Here is a 16,044-nt window from a genome sequence, read left to right on the forward strand (position 1 = left end):
AAGGGCTGTTAGAACAGATTATTTTTAGGAAACAGACGCAGGAGAGTCTAAAACCAGAAAAGTCACTCTTCTTTAACTCCCAACAATACAGACAACACAGATACGTATATAATAGTGAACGTTGGTCTTAAATAACACCATGTAATAAAGTACAAGACGTTGATGAATTCTGGGTTTTTTAGTTTTGTCTTCAATTGAAGTATAGCTGACATACATTATGCTAGTTTTAGGTGTGCGGCAGTAAATTGAGGTTATATACATTATGAAATGCTCATCATGATAAGTGTTTTTGCCACCTGTTACCAAAATCATTATGATTATATTCCCTATGCTATACTTTGCATCCTTGTGACTTATTTGTCGGATAACTGGAAGTTTGTACCTTTTAATCACCTTCACCTATTTAGCCTCTTACCCCCCACCCCCACAACTACCAATTTGTTCTCTTTATTTGTCTCTTCGTTATGTTTTTTTAGATTCCACACGTAAGTTAAATCATATGGCATTTGACTTTCTCTACCTTATTTCATTTAGCATATGCCCTGTCAGTCCATCCATATGAATAGCAAGATTTCATCCTCTTTTTATGCTAATATTCCCCTGTATATACAATTGACCCTTGAATTATGCAGGGGTTCGGGCGCTGACCCCTGCACACTTGAAAATCCGAATATAACTTTTGACGGACCCTAAACTACCAAAACCATAGTTGAATAGAAGCCTTACCCTAATAAAGTCTATTAACATAGTTTATATATGTATTCTATGCTGCATTCTTACATAAAGTAAACCAGAGAAAAGAAAATGTTACCGAAAGAATCATAAGGAAGAAACGTTTACAGCAGCATGTCGTATTTATTGGAAAAAACTCTGCAAATAAGTGGGCTCAGCCAGTTTAAAACCTGATTGTTCAAGGATCAATTCTATATACCACATTTTCTTTATTTTTTTCAAAAGATTTTATTTATTCATGAGAGAGACATAAGCAGAGGGAGAAACAGGCTCCCTCTAGGGAGCCTAATGTGGGACTTGATCCCAGGACCCCTGGATCACTGCCTGAGCCAAAGGCAGATGCTCAACCACTGGGCCACCTAGGTGCCCCTTTATCCATTCACCTATTAATTGACAGACTGTTTTGTTTTTCATACATGACATGTCAAATATGGTTGTCTGAAAATACTCCCGTGCCCTGACCAAGGGAGCATTGACCATGTCAGCTTTCTGGCTGCTCTGAAGCCACTGCTGGAATGCAGTTCAGTCTCTCAACTGACTTCCCACTGTTAAGTCTCCCTAAAACACTCATTGCTTAGTAAGTCACTTCTCTTGGGATGACTGGAAGGGTTACTGCTGAATTTTTAACTCTGAAAAATGCACCCTGATTTTGGTTTCCTCCTCTCTTCTTAAAGTCTGTAACAAACCAAACGTGGTTCTAAACACCAACAGCATTAGCTGCAAACTTCAGCCTGTGTTGTAATATCACTCTATGGTGCCTGGGAGAGAAAAATCCTATGTGACTGAAGACCTTGCAACAGCTATTTCAAAGATACAGTTTGTACATTAAACACTCCTTTTTTTCCTCCAGCGTTACCTTAGCCACTCTGCTAATAAAAAGTAATAAATGTTTAATGCAATGATATTAAAATGTTAGAAAAACCTCCAGTTCAGTAAATTTTTTTTCGCAAATGCGAATTTCTTCCATTCTTTGATTTTACAATTCCTGCTGAAGTTTTATTTCCAAACTGAGTGACAATGTCATGCCAAATGAAAAGGAAATTTAGAAGCTAAATTTTGCATTTGTATTTTAATTTAAAAAATCTTAGATTTTTTTTTTAGGGGGGAAAATAATAGCTCAGAGAAATTGATAGTATTCATACAATGCTATGTGTCCAAAAATCAACTCATGTTATTGCAATAACAGTTCTGAGGTAGGTAGTATTCCCATTTTTCTGATGGAGAAATCACTGTAGGTAGAAGGGCACAGTAACTCGTACAACTGGGATTTGAATGCTGGCAATCTACCATCTAAATGCTGCTCTGTGCTGCCATCTTCCAGAGTACTCCTGGAGAACAAAGTTATAAATTCTAAGAGGGTGCTAAATTTACCTTCCTAGACACTGGGCATTTATTCTGTTGAGGGGCTCAAGTAAATGAAGATGTAAAGCCTTGATTCTTGACCCTTGGCTGGGAAAGGGGTGGCAGGTGTGGGGTGAGGAACAGCCCTTCTGAGCCACTGTCCCCAAGCCATCTAACCCTCAGACCCTCAGACACCAATGAGTACTTTTACTTTTTTAAAGCTATTCTCTCAGGGCCTGTACCTAAAATACCCTTTTCCTAACAGATACAGAAAATATTAGGGGAAAAAGCCAAACAAGGTACGTAAGAGCCAGCACAGATATAAGAAAATCCTAGAGAATTGGACTTCAGCTGGTACCCAGAGCTGGAGAGCAGTCACCCTACTTCAAGCCAAGGTCCCTGGAGTCTCTGACAGACCCTTTATAGGGGTCGCAGGGGTCTGTGCCAGGGTTCCATGTACAAGAGTCTGGAAAAATGGAATGTCAAAAATATAACACAGTGACACACACAAACACACAGAAATGTCCAATCTTATTTTTTTAAATGCAAGTATGTTGTAAAGGAAAAGTTGCTTTATTAGAATCATGGAATGTAAATAAATCCAAGGAAACTACATAATTCAAGTTTAATCTTCTGTGTTTTGTGTTTCTTGTTGAGTTGTCCACGATTTAATATGGTGCATCAACTGACATCTCAGACAGGCCCCAAACTTTGAGGTGTTTAAGAGCTAAGGTGTAGAGAGCCAAACAAGCAAAACCTTTGGAATTTGGGGTCTGTCATATTCTACAGCATTCTGTACTTTCGTAAGGCAATTTTGAAAATAATTGTTTTCCAAAACAATAAGGTGAAATATGGAAATTAAATTTCAAAAGAAGTTATTTTTTTCAACACTCAGCCACTGTTCTTAGGTGGGTCATCTTCCTTCCAATACTGAATCCCCAACTCCAAAAAAGAGCAAATAAAAGAAAATTGGGTTACAACTCCTAAACCTGAATGGAAACTACAGCTGAGAACCATGAAAAAATAATGTAGCATGGCCCTGTAAGAAATAAAGCCATACAACCAACCTGTAGCAGGGCCACAAATAATGTATTAAATACAGGGACTTGATACAATTATGCTTCATCAACTGATCAACACTTACGAATGGGTAGGTAGCTATAAATAAATATGCAAGAAGTTGGAGCCTTACCAGTCGTGAGACCACTTCAGGCTAACCAGAAAATAAAAACGTAAAACTTACTGAGGTGAGGAGTCGTTATCTGATAAATACTAAAAATATGTAAATATGTTATAATTTCAAACTTGGATTCAGAATCTGAGCACTTTCCAGACCTCATGGACACCAATGAGCAAAGAAGTTCTTAGAGGCTATATTCTAGAATCTGCGGTTTTAAAAAGATCCTAGGAAGATCCAAACCTCTTAAGTGGACAGCCCACGTACTATACTGGTGTTTTAAACAGCTGTTTCAGTCAACCTGCATTCATTTACTTAAAAAAATCGTAAATGCGTTTTGCCCTTTTCGTTGTGGACAATAAATGATCCTTCAGCGGGGGGTGGGGGGATGCCAACGACCAGGTAAGCGCTGGTTCCTAATACACTTAGTGCGGTCCTGGTTAATTAGGTATCACAGCACTTCTGTGGAGTTAAGTGGGTGGCTCTGAAAAGAGCCTTTGGGTTTCAAGTTGGCGCTCCTTGACCAAACACTTACGCCCTCTCCCCGCGGATGCGGCGCGCCAGCTGGATGTCCTTGGGCATGATGGTGACGCGCTTGGCGTGGATGGCGCAGAGGTTGGTGTCCTCGAAGAGCCCCACCAGGTAGGCCTCGCACGCCTCCTGCAGCGCCATGACGGCCGAGCTCTGGAAGCGCAGGTCGGTCTTGAAGTCCTGCGCGATCTCGCGCACCAGGCGCTGGAACGGCAGCTTGCGGATCAGCAGCTCCGTGGACTTCTGGTAGCGCCGGATCTCGCGCAGGGCCACCGTGCCGGGCCGGTAGCGGTGCGGCTTCTTGACGCCGCCGGTGGCCGGCGCGCTCTTGCGGGCCGCCTTGGTGGCCAGCTGCTTGCGCGGGGCCTTGCCGCCCGTCGACTTGCGCGCCGTCTGCTTCGTGCGAGCCATTTCGAGAGCGGAAAAAGAGCCTTCCCAAAAACCGGTGAAAACCGAATAGCCCTCCTTCTTTTATACAGCCAGGCCGACAACTATTGGGCCCCAAAACATTCAAAAGTACCCGCGCCCTCCCCGATTGGTCCAGCTCCGTGCCGGGTGCCCGGATTAAGACTTGCTTTCGGGTTGGTGAAGAGATCCTAAACCCTGCCCCTCACTCTAGCTATTCTGACGTCATTTATTTACCGTTTCCCCTTCTTCTATCCACCGAGTACAAAAATCTTGCATGCATAGAGAGCTTCAGGTTATTTTGAAATGTAAGGTAGTCGTGCAAAGCAATATAGTAATTTCCAATGATTTTTTTTTAAAAAGAAGACATTAAGGTAATTTGCAGGTGCTTAGGGCAAAATACAAATGGGCTGCATCTAAAATGAAATTATTTTCTTGGGTGTGGCACAAATATTGTGGAGTTGGGAAAATGCCCCTTATTTACAAGCGCGAATTATCAAGGGTCTGGGACTTGTTATGTGCAACGTTCCCATCCAACTTTAGACCTATAGACCTAGAGAACTTGGGTTCCCAACATCTTAAAACTACAAATGTCCAAATGGAGATTCCGCTTTTTATTAGTGTTTTATAAAACGGGAGCTATGATGCTTGCGAATAACTTTCATTTCAAACTTCTGTCGAATAGAGCAAATACCTTTTCTGCTGGACTTGGAAACTAGCCCACCTAGCTAGCATGGCTAAACACGGTCAGTACGGTTAGCCACTAAATTCCTGTGTGTCGCTTCTCCCTCGAAACGAACGTCATGGGCTTTTTTTCGGGAACTAAAGGTTTCTGAGGGGAACTGTTGACAGTTCACCTTCGATTTTCAAAGATAATACTTAAAAGCGAACCAGCTCTTTTCATGGAAAGTGTGGGTGGCTCTTAAAAGAGCCTTTTTAGGTTGTTAACTCTTTCTTGGTTAGGAAAAAGCCCGTCTGGGGGAAAAAAGTTTTACTTCCCCTTGGCCTTGTGGTGACTCTCGGTCTTCTTGGGCAGCAGCACGGCCTGGATGTTGGGCAGGACGCCGCCCTGCGCGATGGTCACGCGGCCCAGCAGCTTGTTGAGCTCCTCGTCGTTGCGGATGGCCAGCTGCAGGTGGCGCGGGATGATGCGCGTCTTCTTGTTGTCGCGGGCCGCGTTGCCCGCCAGCTCCAGGATCTCGGCCGTCAGGTACTCCAGCACGGCCGCCAGGTACACCGGCGCGCCCGCCCCGACCCGCTCCGAGTAGTTGCCCTTGCGGAGCAGGCGGTGGACGCGGCCCACCGGGAACTGGAGCCCGGCGCGCGACGAGCGCGTCTTGGCCTTGGCGCGAGCCTTGCCGCCCTGCTTCCCGCGTCCCGACATGGCAAACTTAAGAGTAAGGAAACACGTTCCGAGAAAAACACGAGCGATCTAGAGCTAGGCTGAGAGCGAGAGAAGTATTTATACTAACGGGAGGTAGGCTGTTTGCCGGTCTCCCATTGGCTACATTCAATTACCAATGGAAAATCAGAGTCAGCATCCTTCATTTGCATACAAGCCCTCTGTCTAGCGGGAGGTTTTTAAATGCTCCAATGTAACCCGCTACAAAAGGCTTTTATTTTAATGTTAATAACTGAGTCGGTTTAATTCTTTCAATAATACTTTTTAAAAAAGCAATCAGAAGCGGAAGTGATGTTCCCCATTGCTCTGTCTTTTGGCTGTCGTTTTTCTAGGATTGTGACCAATTGTGGAAAAGAATAAGCAAAAATTGCAAAATAAATAACATTTAAGCAGTATATCTATGCCAGCAGTTGCTTTAACTTTTTGAAAGTCACAACAGAAAAGAAAGGAACAATTCTTCCGGGGCTCCTGGGTACCGCAGTTGGTTAAGCATGGGATTCTTGGTGTAGGCTCTGGTCCTGATTTTAGGGTTGTGGGACTGGGCCCCAGGAGCTCCGGGGTGGGGGGGGGGGGGCGCCTCTGCTCTCCGTGTGAAGTTGGCTTGAGATTTTGTCTCCCTCTGCTCTCCTTGCCCCATCTGCCCTCCTCCTTTCCTCCATGCTTGCTCTCAGATAAATAAGCAAATCTAAAACAAACAAACAAACAAAAAACTCCACACTATTCTTTGTCAGAGCCCATGTCTCAAAATATCTGAACAATGAAAACTGAAGGCAGGAACTGGACTGTCCAGCCCCTGACCTACGACATCAAGTTTTCTGTTTTGACCTTTATCTTACAGTTGTGGCCTTATGGGACCACCCTGAGGTATATAAAGCACTGTTTTCATTTTAGAGATTGAAAAATTTATAGAGACTGAGATCCATTGTTTTACCTTGTGCAGGCTCATGCTGAGTTAATGAGACCAAGGACTGCAAACTCCTGACTGGGAAACTCATCATTCCCAGTGCCATTCCCAATTCTACCTTCTCTTTTCCCGCTTGGCAGAAAGGATTCTAGTTGGGTCAGGAAATTCCTCTGTTGTCAAGAGAGATTGCCAGGAGAAATGCTGCTGTTTTTCCTTTTACAGTCCATGAGATAGAACTAGATGGGGCCCAGATGGAGGGGAATAATTCTTTCAGGCATCTTTGCAGGCTCAAGCCTAAAGATCTTCTGAAAGCAATATATCTTCTGAAAGCAAACAGGATGGTGAAAGGAACAAGAGCCTATGTGTAAGAAAATCTGTACATAAGCCAACTCTGTCTGAAAACCATCTTTTGATCCAGGGAACCTGGCAGGAGTGTCAAGGTGCTCATCTTCTGTTTCTTTTTTGCCTCCCAAGTCTTTTCACTCTTATGATTTTTTCTTGTAACAATATTCAACCTCCTTTTAATTTTTTTATCATTATTTTCACTATCAACAGCAGTGATAAACAATAACCACTGGCTCAGTGTCTTTGCAAGACCCCAGGTGGAGATATAAAAAGATATCTCAAATTCTGCCTTGAAATCTTGATACTCTTTTGAAAAGGGAAGGCTTGTATGCCTGGATTCTAAAGAGTAGTGCATTCTGCATCCCAAAATGAAGGCTTTAATAATAGTAATATAATAATAATAATAATAATAAGAAGAAGAAGAAGAAGAAGAAGAAGAAGAAAGAAGTAATGTGGAGGAGAAGAGTAATCCCTGTGAATTAGAAGGGACAGGAGAATTCACAAGGGAGATAAACATTGAACATTCAGTCAGTGTATATATACATGCCAGTGTTGCAGGTACTTGGAGCACAGCAGTGAAAAAAGCAGATAGCATCCTGTGTGTACCCTTGTGGTGATGCTCTTCTAGTGTAGAGAGGCCCACAATAAGCTAAATATGTAGTAGAAGTGTATGATGCATTTTTTGGTGATGAGTGGTACAAACAGAAAGTAAGAAATGGGCATACATGAGACATACAGGGATAATCAGGGCAAGTGTCACTAAGAGGGTAACATTTGAGCTCGAACCTGAAAGAGGTGAAAAAGCTAGCCGAACAAGAAGAATAAATGCTTCAGTAAAAGGCCAAATGCATCCAAGGCCAAGGGAATATCAGCAGCCAAGGGCCAGGAGATAGAACTGATTCAATTTCCTGAATACATTGTAGGTCGCTTTGGATGGAGCAGTGGGTATGTACAGCACTAGGTAAAATAGAAGGCAGGAATAAGGGCTGTTCAAAAACCCAGACTAGAAGCTGAACTGCGAACAGTCATAGCATCAAGATTCTATATCCACTGAATCATGAATGAGAATAAACCTAGTTATCTAGGTAGCCCTGTGTCACACAAATCAACAAACACTGGACCTCTGCTATGAGTAGAACAACTTGATGAGATCCTAATAGCAAGTTATCAAAATCAGCAAATTCTAGGCATTTGCCTCTGAAAAATAATATGGAGGGCAGATATGAGGAGGGAGATGATGGTGTAAATTCTTCCAAAAATATGAGAAAAAAAGTAGTTGTCCCCAGTAACACCTCTTCTGCCAGGTGCAGGACACTTTGACGCATATGGGTTTGTATAAATAAGGAAAGAAAATACTTGTTCTTTGTTGAATATAAATAAAAAAGTATGATGTTACTTGAACACACTTGAAAAAAATCAGCTGGCATTAAGGTTATTGGTGAAAGAGTCCAGAACATGCCCTCCCCAAGTATGCTACTATGGCATATAGACTAGTTTGAGTTACAAGAATTTGAAAAAGAACAGCTGTGAGGACAATCTCATTTTCTCCTTTTTTTTTCCCCTTAAAAGCAGGAGTTGAAATTCCTATGTGAAAGAAGTCCTCCCTACACCAGAAAGAGTCATCTTTCTCACCATGGACAGGAAGTTGAGGCTGAGAGAAATCTGTGCAAATATTGTTAAACTCCTATCTTCCTGTCTCTTCACACAATGAACTACCCTAGCCCCAGCCCCTTTGCCTGTCACCTTATCATAATTTACTGTACTTTGTCCAACACACTAGGTAAGCATTAAATTCTAACTGCTTCTTTGGATTTTCTTTTTTTTTTTTTTTTTGCAAAAACTCCCATGTGCATATAAAGAAAAATAATTAAAACTTGTATATTTTTTTCTTATTTTAAAGATTGACTTGAGAGTGAGAAAACAAGCAGTGTGGAGAGGCAGAGGGAGAAGGAGAGAAGCAGATGCTGAGCAGGAAGCTTGATGCAGGGCTCAATCCTAGGACCCAGAGAACATGACCTGAGCTAAAGGTAGACACATAATCAACTGAGCCACCCAGGTGCCCTGTAAAACTTATTCACTTTTATCCCATTAATCTATGTCAGTTGAATTCTTAGACTCAGTTGGAAACACAGTGAATTCTTAGACCCAGTATAGAGAAAAGTTGTTCCTCCCCTATAAATAGAACCATTTGGAAGACCCTGGGTTTGAAGATGTTCAAGCCTAGACTCACTCACATGAACACTGCAAGAGTTACAGTTATAAATGCTTTTGACTCATTAATTTATTCTGAGAGCCACCTGTTGTTTACCTCTTAAAAATATATATTATTTTTTTAAAAAATAGACTCCACATCCAAGTATTTGAAGAAAAAGTGACCAAGAATTCTGAAATTTGACAAAAGACCTAAACCTATAAATTTCGGAAGCTACACAAACACCCACATAGAATAAACCAAAACATTTTTGCTATAAAATGCATCATAATCAAACCTATGCAAACTAAACACACACACATAAATCTTGAAAGCAGCAAGACAAAACCTATGTATAAAAGGGAAAAATAAATTCAAGTGACAGCAGATGTCTCATCAGAAACAACATATCATAAGGAAATGTGACATTTTTTAAGAGCTAAAAGAACTGGCACTGCCACTCTGAATTCCTTGTCCTTTAGGAATTGATGGAGAAATAAAGACATTCTCAAATGAGGTAGGGTGGAATTTGTTGCTGGCATATTTATCCATAGAAGAATGGCAAAAGGAAATTCTTAAAAAAGAAAGGAAATGATATAAGTTTTTTGGAGCATTAGGAAGGAAGAAAGAAAAAAAAAGAAATATGGGTAAATACAATCCTATTGAGTTTTCTAAATTATGTTTAGAAGCTAAATTTCTAACATCTGATGTGGTTCTCAATGTATATAGAGGAAATATTTCAGATAATTATAAACAAGAGAGGGTAAAAAATTTTAAAAGGGAATAAGCTTTGTACAGTTGAACTGGTAACATGTAGATACCAGTGTACCATGTTGTTATGTGTATCTAATACCTAGAACAACCACTAAAAAACTCTCCAAAGACAATAGATGAGTCAAATTCAAATTGTCTCAAGAAAATATTCAAATAGCCCACAGGAAAGCAAGAACTAAAATAAAAAAAAAAAAAGAAATGAACAACAGTGAAGGAAAAATTAAAAACAAACAAATTCACCAGTAAATAAAAAGTAAAATGGGCAAAGTTAAGGCCTAACATGTATGGGAGAAAAATTTCTCTTAAAGCCTTTTAGAGTCCCTGGCTGGGTCTGATAATTAAACTGAGAAAGATAAGCTAGCAGGAGAAAAACATACAAATGTTATTGGAACTTTTACATTTTTTAGGAAGCCTTCCTAAAAAAAATGAAGGCCTACAGAAGTGACCAAAGTAGGAAGCTTTTATATCTTTACACAAGGAAATACATTTCTTTTTTTTTTTTTTAAGATTTTATTTATTTATTTGAGAGAGAGAGTGAGCGAGCATGAACAGAGGAAAAGGGAGAAGCAGACTCTCCACTGAGCAGGGAGCCTGATGTGGGACTCGATTCCAGGACCCATGGATCATGACTTGAGCCAAAGGCAGATGCTTAACCAATTGAGCCACGCAGGTGCCCCTGAAATCCATTTCTAAAGAAATGAAAAGGCAGGGGTTTTGGGCAGTAGGTAGTAAATGGTGAAGAAGTAACAAGGTTTGTTCATATAGTCTTCTCAGCCCTAAATTCCCTGTTTCTGGTAATGTTTTTCTAACCCTGCCTTTAAGGAAGAGGGATGAGGGAGAGGAGGTCAAAGTAACCTTCCTGCTTTACCGTTTTCCCAAACTCCTCTTATCTTAAGATATTCAGTACATCAAAGTGCCATCTTTTGGGGTAGTATGTTCTGAACCCCATCGATGTCAATAATTGAATTAAATGTATGTGGTCTAAATACATACATTAAAAAACAGAGGTCACCTGAGTGAAGATTAAAGTATATGCTCCAAATGTATGCTGTGGTAGGGGAGGAAAAATAATTTTCCCTCTACTCTTCTAGATTATTAGCTGAGACCCCTCCAATAATATAAAACAGATTAACAGGAGAAAAGAGCAGCTTTAAAACACACACACACATACACAATAACTTGTGTACCTCCTGTATATGTGGGTGAGACCCAGTACTCAGTAATACCTCAAATGGCCCAAGCCACCACCTTAAATACCATCTCCAGCTAAAGGCAAAAAATGTTCCAGGTGGAGGGTGGGGAGGACAGTTTGGGGATGTTATCAGGCAAAGCACAGAAAACAAGGCTATGGTTGTTAGATTTAAGTCTTTGCCTTCTCCGGTGGGTTCTCAGTTTTAGTCATCCTTTTCCTGGCACAGAGAGAGAAACTGTTGCAAATGCAGATTTCCCTTGTAATGTAAATTTCTCTTATAAAAGACTAACTTCTACTACTTTTTCAAAGCTTTTTTAAATGTCTGCTATTAAAAAAAAAAAGTTGAAGGTAATCCTTATGCCTGAGAGTCATATTTTAGGGTGGCAAATAATGTTCCTCTGCATTGTCTACAGGAACTCACTTCATTCAGGTTGAAATGACAGGGTAGAAGAGAAACTGCAAATATCGACACAAGGAATCAGGGTGCCTATATTAATATCAGGTAACTAAACCACGGCAAAGAAAATTACTAGAGACAGAAAGGGGAATTATAGAATGATAAAAGGGTCGACCGGATAAGAAAACTGAGCAATTCTAAATGTGTAAGCACCCAATAACAGCCTTGTAAAATACATGAGGCAAAAAGTGGTACACCTGCAAGGAGTAATAGGCAAATCCACAATTACAGGTAGACAGATCAACAATCCTCTCAAAAATTGATAGAACAACTAGACAAAAAGTTAGCAAATATATAGAAGTCAACAAATGGCTCGTTTTCATCTGTAAATTAGCAATGGTAATATAGACAGAGAAAAATGTTCCCTTCTTCTCTTCTAGGCTCTTTGGCTGGTTTAGTAATCACATTGACACAGGGGCACCTGGGTGGCTTAGCACGGTGGGTATCTGCTTTTGGCTTTGGTCATGATTCCAAGGTCCTGGGATTGAGCTCTGCAACACATTGGGCTGCCTGCTCAGCAAGCACCCTGCTACTCCCTCTCCCTCTGCCTCTTCTCCTGTTTGTGTGCTCCCCCCCCCTCAAATAAATAAATGAAATATGTAAAAAAAAAAGTTACATTGACACAGGGCAGATTAACAGCAGAAAAACAAATATAATTTCTTATGTATGAAAGCCTCTCAAAGACATGAGACCCAAAGGCAGTAAGGCAATTGGGGCTTGTGTGCCATCTTGAGCTAAGGAATGGGGTAGGGACCTGGAGCTTCAAAGGAGACGTTGGCGAATCACAGGAAGATAAGACTAGATGTTTGGTTATTCAGCTGTTTGCCCTGCCTTTCAGATCAATCAGATCAAAAGAAAAATATCAGTTGTTGAGAGGATTGTTGCCCTGTCAATAGCTCTCTTTTTAGTACTGTTAGAATAGGCAGGCAGTGAGGCTCTAAGGGGATGCCCAGAGGCCAGCAAGCGGGAGGCCATGGCCAGCCATGGCAAAGGTCCAAGCCTGTCCTGACAGCACTCCACTAGGAGCTGTATCGCACCAGATAGGCCCCAGATGGCGGTGCCACAACAAGAAGCCCCTGAGTAGGTTAGGAAGAAAGAGTGGGAAACCCTTCTTCCCCCTCCAATAATAGATATCCCGCCCCGTAGTTAACAACTGTTGATAATAGAAACCCCCATCTGGGGGAAGCAGCTCTTTTCTCCCTCTCTCAGAGCTCAAGAGTATACTTTTAACATCAATAAACTTTCCTACTTGTGTCCCTCATCCTCTGTGTTGTGAGTCTGTTCTTGAATTTTTCCTGGTGACAAGACCAAGAAACTTTGGTGACCTTGTTGGGAAGGCCCAAGTGGAGGCTCCAGGGCCCATTGTTTCCCTGTCTACCTGGCACCAAGATCTCTATTAATTTTACAGGATAAGAGAAAGTATGATCTCATATGACATTTACGTATCTATATGTATAGACTTGCACAAAGTAAAATTTCTGTAAGATGGATGGCAAAAAATTCCTGGATATTGGAATTACAGTTGATTTTTATTTGTTTATTTGAAAGTGTTGTTGGTGCTTATTATTTTAAAATAAGGGGCGATCTTGTTTTGCAAGGAAGTCAAAAAGAATTCACTTAAATGTGTATGTTATGTAATGGAAATGAAAAGCCAAGAAGAAAGACATTAAATGTTGCTGAGCAATGCTAAAGACAGACCTGAGAAGTTTATCCTATCACCTGCCACAAAGCAGGGTCAGGGCATTCCACTTCTAATGGTGTCCTCCCAAATCATGAACACTTTCTGGCCCCCCTGCTGTCTGCCTGTGGATCTCTCTTCTCTTTTCCAAATTCTCAATTTCCAAATTAAAAGTCTTCCCCAATGACCTGTCCTGTTCCTGGCACCCAGAACTTAGCCCTGGGCAGCTTCCCCTTTCCCTGCCCCACAGATTCAGCTGTTCCTGCCTGCAGGTCATCCTTGCTGGATAGGAAGGCAGGCAAAACTTCCCGGGGCTGCAAGGAGAATCAGCGAAGTAATAGAGGTTATTTTTTTCCTCAATTGCTTTTTTACTGTGGAGAAAACGTGGGTGGTTTATTAGGGTGTATAAACCCCTGTAGAATTTCACTTTGATGGCTTACTTTCTGGCTCAGCTGAGTCCAAAGTTGGTGCCTCATTAGATGTAACCAGAGAGATTTTATGCATTTTTTTTCTGCTTTCTCACCACTACCCCCTATAGCTCTGGGGTCTACCACAGAGTCCAGGCATCTGATTTTTTATTTTATTTATTTATTTAAATTCTCAGTTCACTTGTTAAAGATCAGCCAGGTATTCAGCAGAGGTGGCAAAAAGGCCTAGGTTTGAGTTTACGAACCTAGTTTACAAGTTTAGTTTGAACTTGTCGATTAAGGGTGGAGTTGTTAGGTAAAGCCTCAAATATTAGGAATGAAGGGGAGCAGGGAGGGAGAGAGAGAAGAGAGGAAGAAAAAAGAAAGCAAGCAGACAGACCAAAGTCTGTCTGTTGAAGGAAAAGATGGGGAGAAAATAATCCCCAAATCAGATCATTTTAAAGAAGATAAATAATATTACCACCCAGATCTCAGCTCTCCACGGGAAGAACATAAGGGTCAGTGATTCTTAAATTGTACCCTGAAGTCAATAATTTAAAGAAAGGGTGGGGGGAGGAGGTCTTTTCATAATTATTAATTTTTAAGGCTGGGCTCTCTCTCTCTCTCTCTCTCTTTTTAAGATTTTATTTATTCATGAGACACACAGAGAGAGGCAGAGACACAGGCAGAGGGAGAAAGACTCTCCGCAGGGATCCCGAGATTCCAGGATCAAGGCCTGAGTCAAAGGCAGACGCTCAACCGCAGAGGCACCCAGGCGTCCCTCTCTTTCACAACTATATTTGTCGTTATTGAGACTGGAAGTACTTCTCATACAGCGGTTGGCTGACCTGTAGAATCTGGGAAAAGATCATTTACATTTTTTTCATAAAGGGATCTTTTTAAAGAAATTCTATGGATTTCATTTCTTCATCCAAAGACATACTGTTGCTTGTCACCTCCATAAAGCGCTCATAAGCCAATGAAAAACATTGTTTCCCTCATTTTCATAGGCATTTAGCAGCTGAGTCCTACCCATCCGCCTCTCCGCCCCCAACCCCGGACCTAGACCTGTCCCATTAGCTCCTCTACCTCAAACAACGTCATTTTCGGTCTTTTAGGTATTATCTTTGGAGTCTCCCTTTATTGAAAAAGGTTTGGTAAGAAAAGCCAGCACCTCTTCCTCTCCAACCCTGCCAGCCAATGAAGTGGCGCGATAGGAAGAGCGGGAAATTCAAACTTTTTGTCCTTCCCAGAGCGAGAGAGCCATCCTCCCCGCCCTTCTACTGGCACTCCAGAGAAGCCAGGGACACTCAGAACAGGAAATGGGAGCTCGGATTCCTGGGACCCAAACAAAACTGAAACGGCTCTAGATTGAATGTTGCCATCGATAAACAATTCTAATGTGAAACTAGAGTAAATTCATTTTATCTGTGCGCAAAGAGCTTGAGGAATACCCGATAGAGGTGCCCACAGGAACCACGGGCGACTATGTCTAGTTTACCCAGTGCTTTAGGCTAGGGTATTTAGGGCCAGGTATCTATGGCCCTTCCTGCTCTTTTACCGCCCAGATCTTGCCTCCTCCCAATAAGGCAATGTCTGGATTATCCCTATTCAGAAAACCTCTAACCACTTCTGTACCCAGCAGGGAAATCCCGATGTTTTAGAAGCGTGCAGACACGGGGAAGGGATGGACCCTAAGTATCCTGAAGCTTAGGGCAAGCCCGCAGCGGATGGGTGTTCCCTGCTGGGCGTTACACTCCGTGCTGTATTTCGCTTTAAAGACCATGGGACTTTCAAAATCCATTCTCGGGTCTACAATTGCCTCAACGATCACCTATTTTATAGACTCTCTAGGACGCAAATATATGGTAGCAGAGTTGAATTACACCGCTATGAAATAGCGGTTATAGCTCTTCTTGGGAGAGAGTGGGTGGCTCTGAAAAGAGCCTTTGGGTTGGATGGTGCCTCGGAGAGCGCTCACTTGGAGCTGGTGTACTTGGTGACGGCCTTGGTGCCCTCGGACACGGCGTGCTTGGCCAGCTCCCCGGGCAGCAGCAGGCGCACGGCCGTCTGGATCTCCCTGGACGTGATGGTCGAGCGCTTGTTGTAATGCGCCAGGCGCGACGCCTCGCCCGCGATGCGCTCGAAGATGTCGTTGACGAACGAGTTCATGATGCCCATGGCCTTGGACGAGATGCCCGTGTCGGGGTGCACCTGCTTCAGCACCTTGTACACGTAGATGGAATAGCTCTCCTTGCGGCTGCGCTTGCGCTTCTTGCCGTCCTTCTTCTGCGCCTTAGTGATAGCTTTCTTGGAGCCCTTCTTCGGGGCCGGAGCAGATTTAGAAGGCTCAGGCATGGTTCTTTCCTAAGAGTTGAAGAAACGTTAATTGCAATCACAACAAGTTAGTGCTGTGAAGGGTCGAGAGCTCATTCTTTTATAGTTCCTCAATGCAAATGAGGTATCAAAAATTGTCACTTCTCGTTGGGTAAAATCAGAACTCTTTCG

At 42.2% G+C, this 16,044-nt stretch overlaps 4 protein-coding genes across 4 annotated transcripts in view; all 4 read right to left on the reverse strand.

The window, feature by feature from the left end:
- The window catches only part of H1-2 (H1.2 linker histone, cluster member), a 47,841-nt gene that overhangs the window by 21,896 nt on the left and 9,901 nt on the right, over positions 1-16,044 (reverse strand). The window lies entirely within an intron of this gene.
- Positions 2,626-4,207, reverse strand: LOC119867688 (histone H3.1). The gene has a single exon (XM_038584344.1). It carries the CDS (start codon positions 4,190-4,192, stop codon positions 3,782-3,784), a length of 411 nt encoding a protein of 136 aa, XP_038440272.1. The 5' UTR covers positions 4,193-4,207; the 3' UTR covers positions 2,626-3,781.
- H2AC4 (H2A clustered histone 4) lies at positions 5,101-5,610 on the reverse strand. Its single transcript, XM_038584349.1, has one exon. It carries the CDS (start codon positions 5,568-5,570, stop codon positions 5,178-5,180), a length of 393 nt encoding a protein of 130 aa, XP_038440277.1. The 5' UTR covers positions 5,571-5,610; the 3' UTR covers positions 5,101-5,177.
- On the reverse strand, positions 13,698-15,909 carry H2BC3 (H2B clustered histone 3). The gene has a single exon (XM_038584377.1). It carries the CDS (start codon positions 15,892-15,894, stop codon positions 15,514-15,516), a length of 381 nt encoding a protein of 126 aa, XP_038440305.1. The 5' UTR covers positions 15,895-15,909; the 3' UTR covers positions 13,698-15,513.

The sequence above is a fragment of the Canis lupus genome, chromosome 35, assembly GCF_011100685.1.
Source record: "Canis lupus familiaris isolate Mischka breed German Shepherd chromosome 35, alternate assembly UU_Cfam_GSD_1.0, whole genome shotgun sequence".
NCBI classification, from domain to species: domain Eukaryota; kingdom Metazoa; phylum Chordata; class Mammalia; order Carnivora; family Canidae; genus Canis; species Canis lupus.

Coding starts and splice junctions, on each gene's coding strand:
- H2AC4 (XM_038584349.1), bottom strand. CDS start 5,570: ATGTCGGGACGCGGGAAGCAGGGCGGCAAGGCTCGCGCCAAGGCCAAG.
- LOC119867688 (XM_038584344.1), bottom strand. CDS start 4,192: ATGGCTCGCACGAAGCAGACGGCGCGCAAGTCGACGGGCGGCAAGGCC.
- H2BC3 (XM_038584377.1), bottom strand. CDS start 15,894: ATGCCTGAGCCTTCTAAATCTGCTCCGGCCCCGAAGAAGGGCTCCAAG.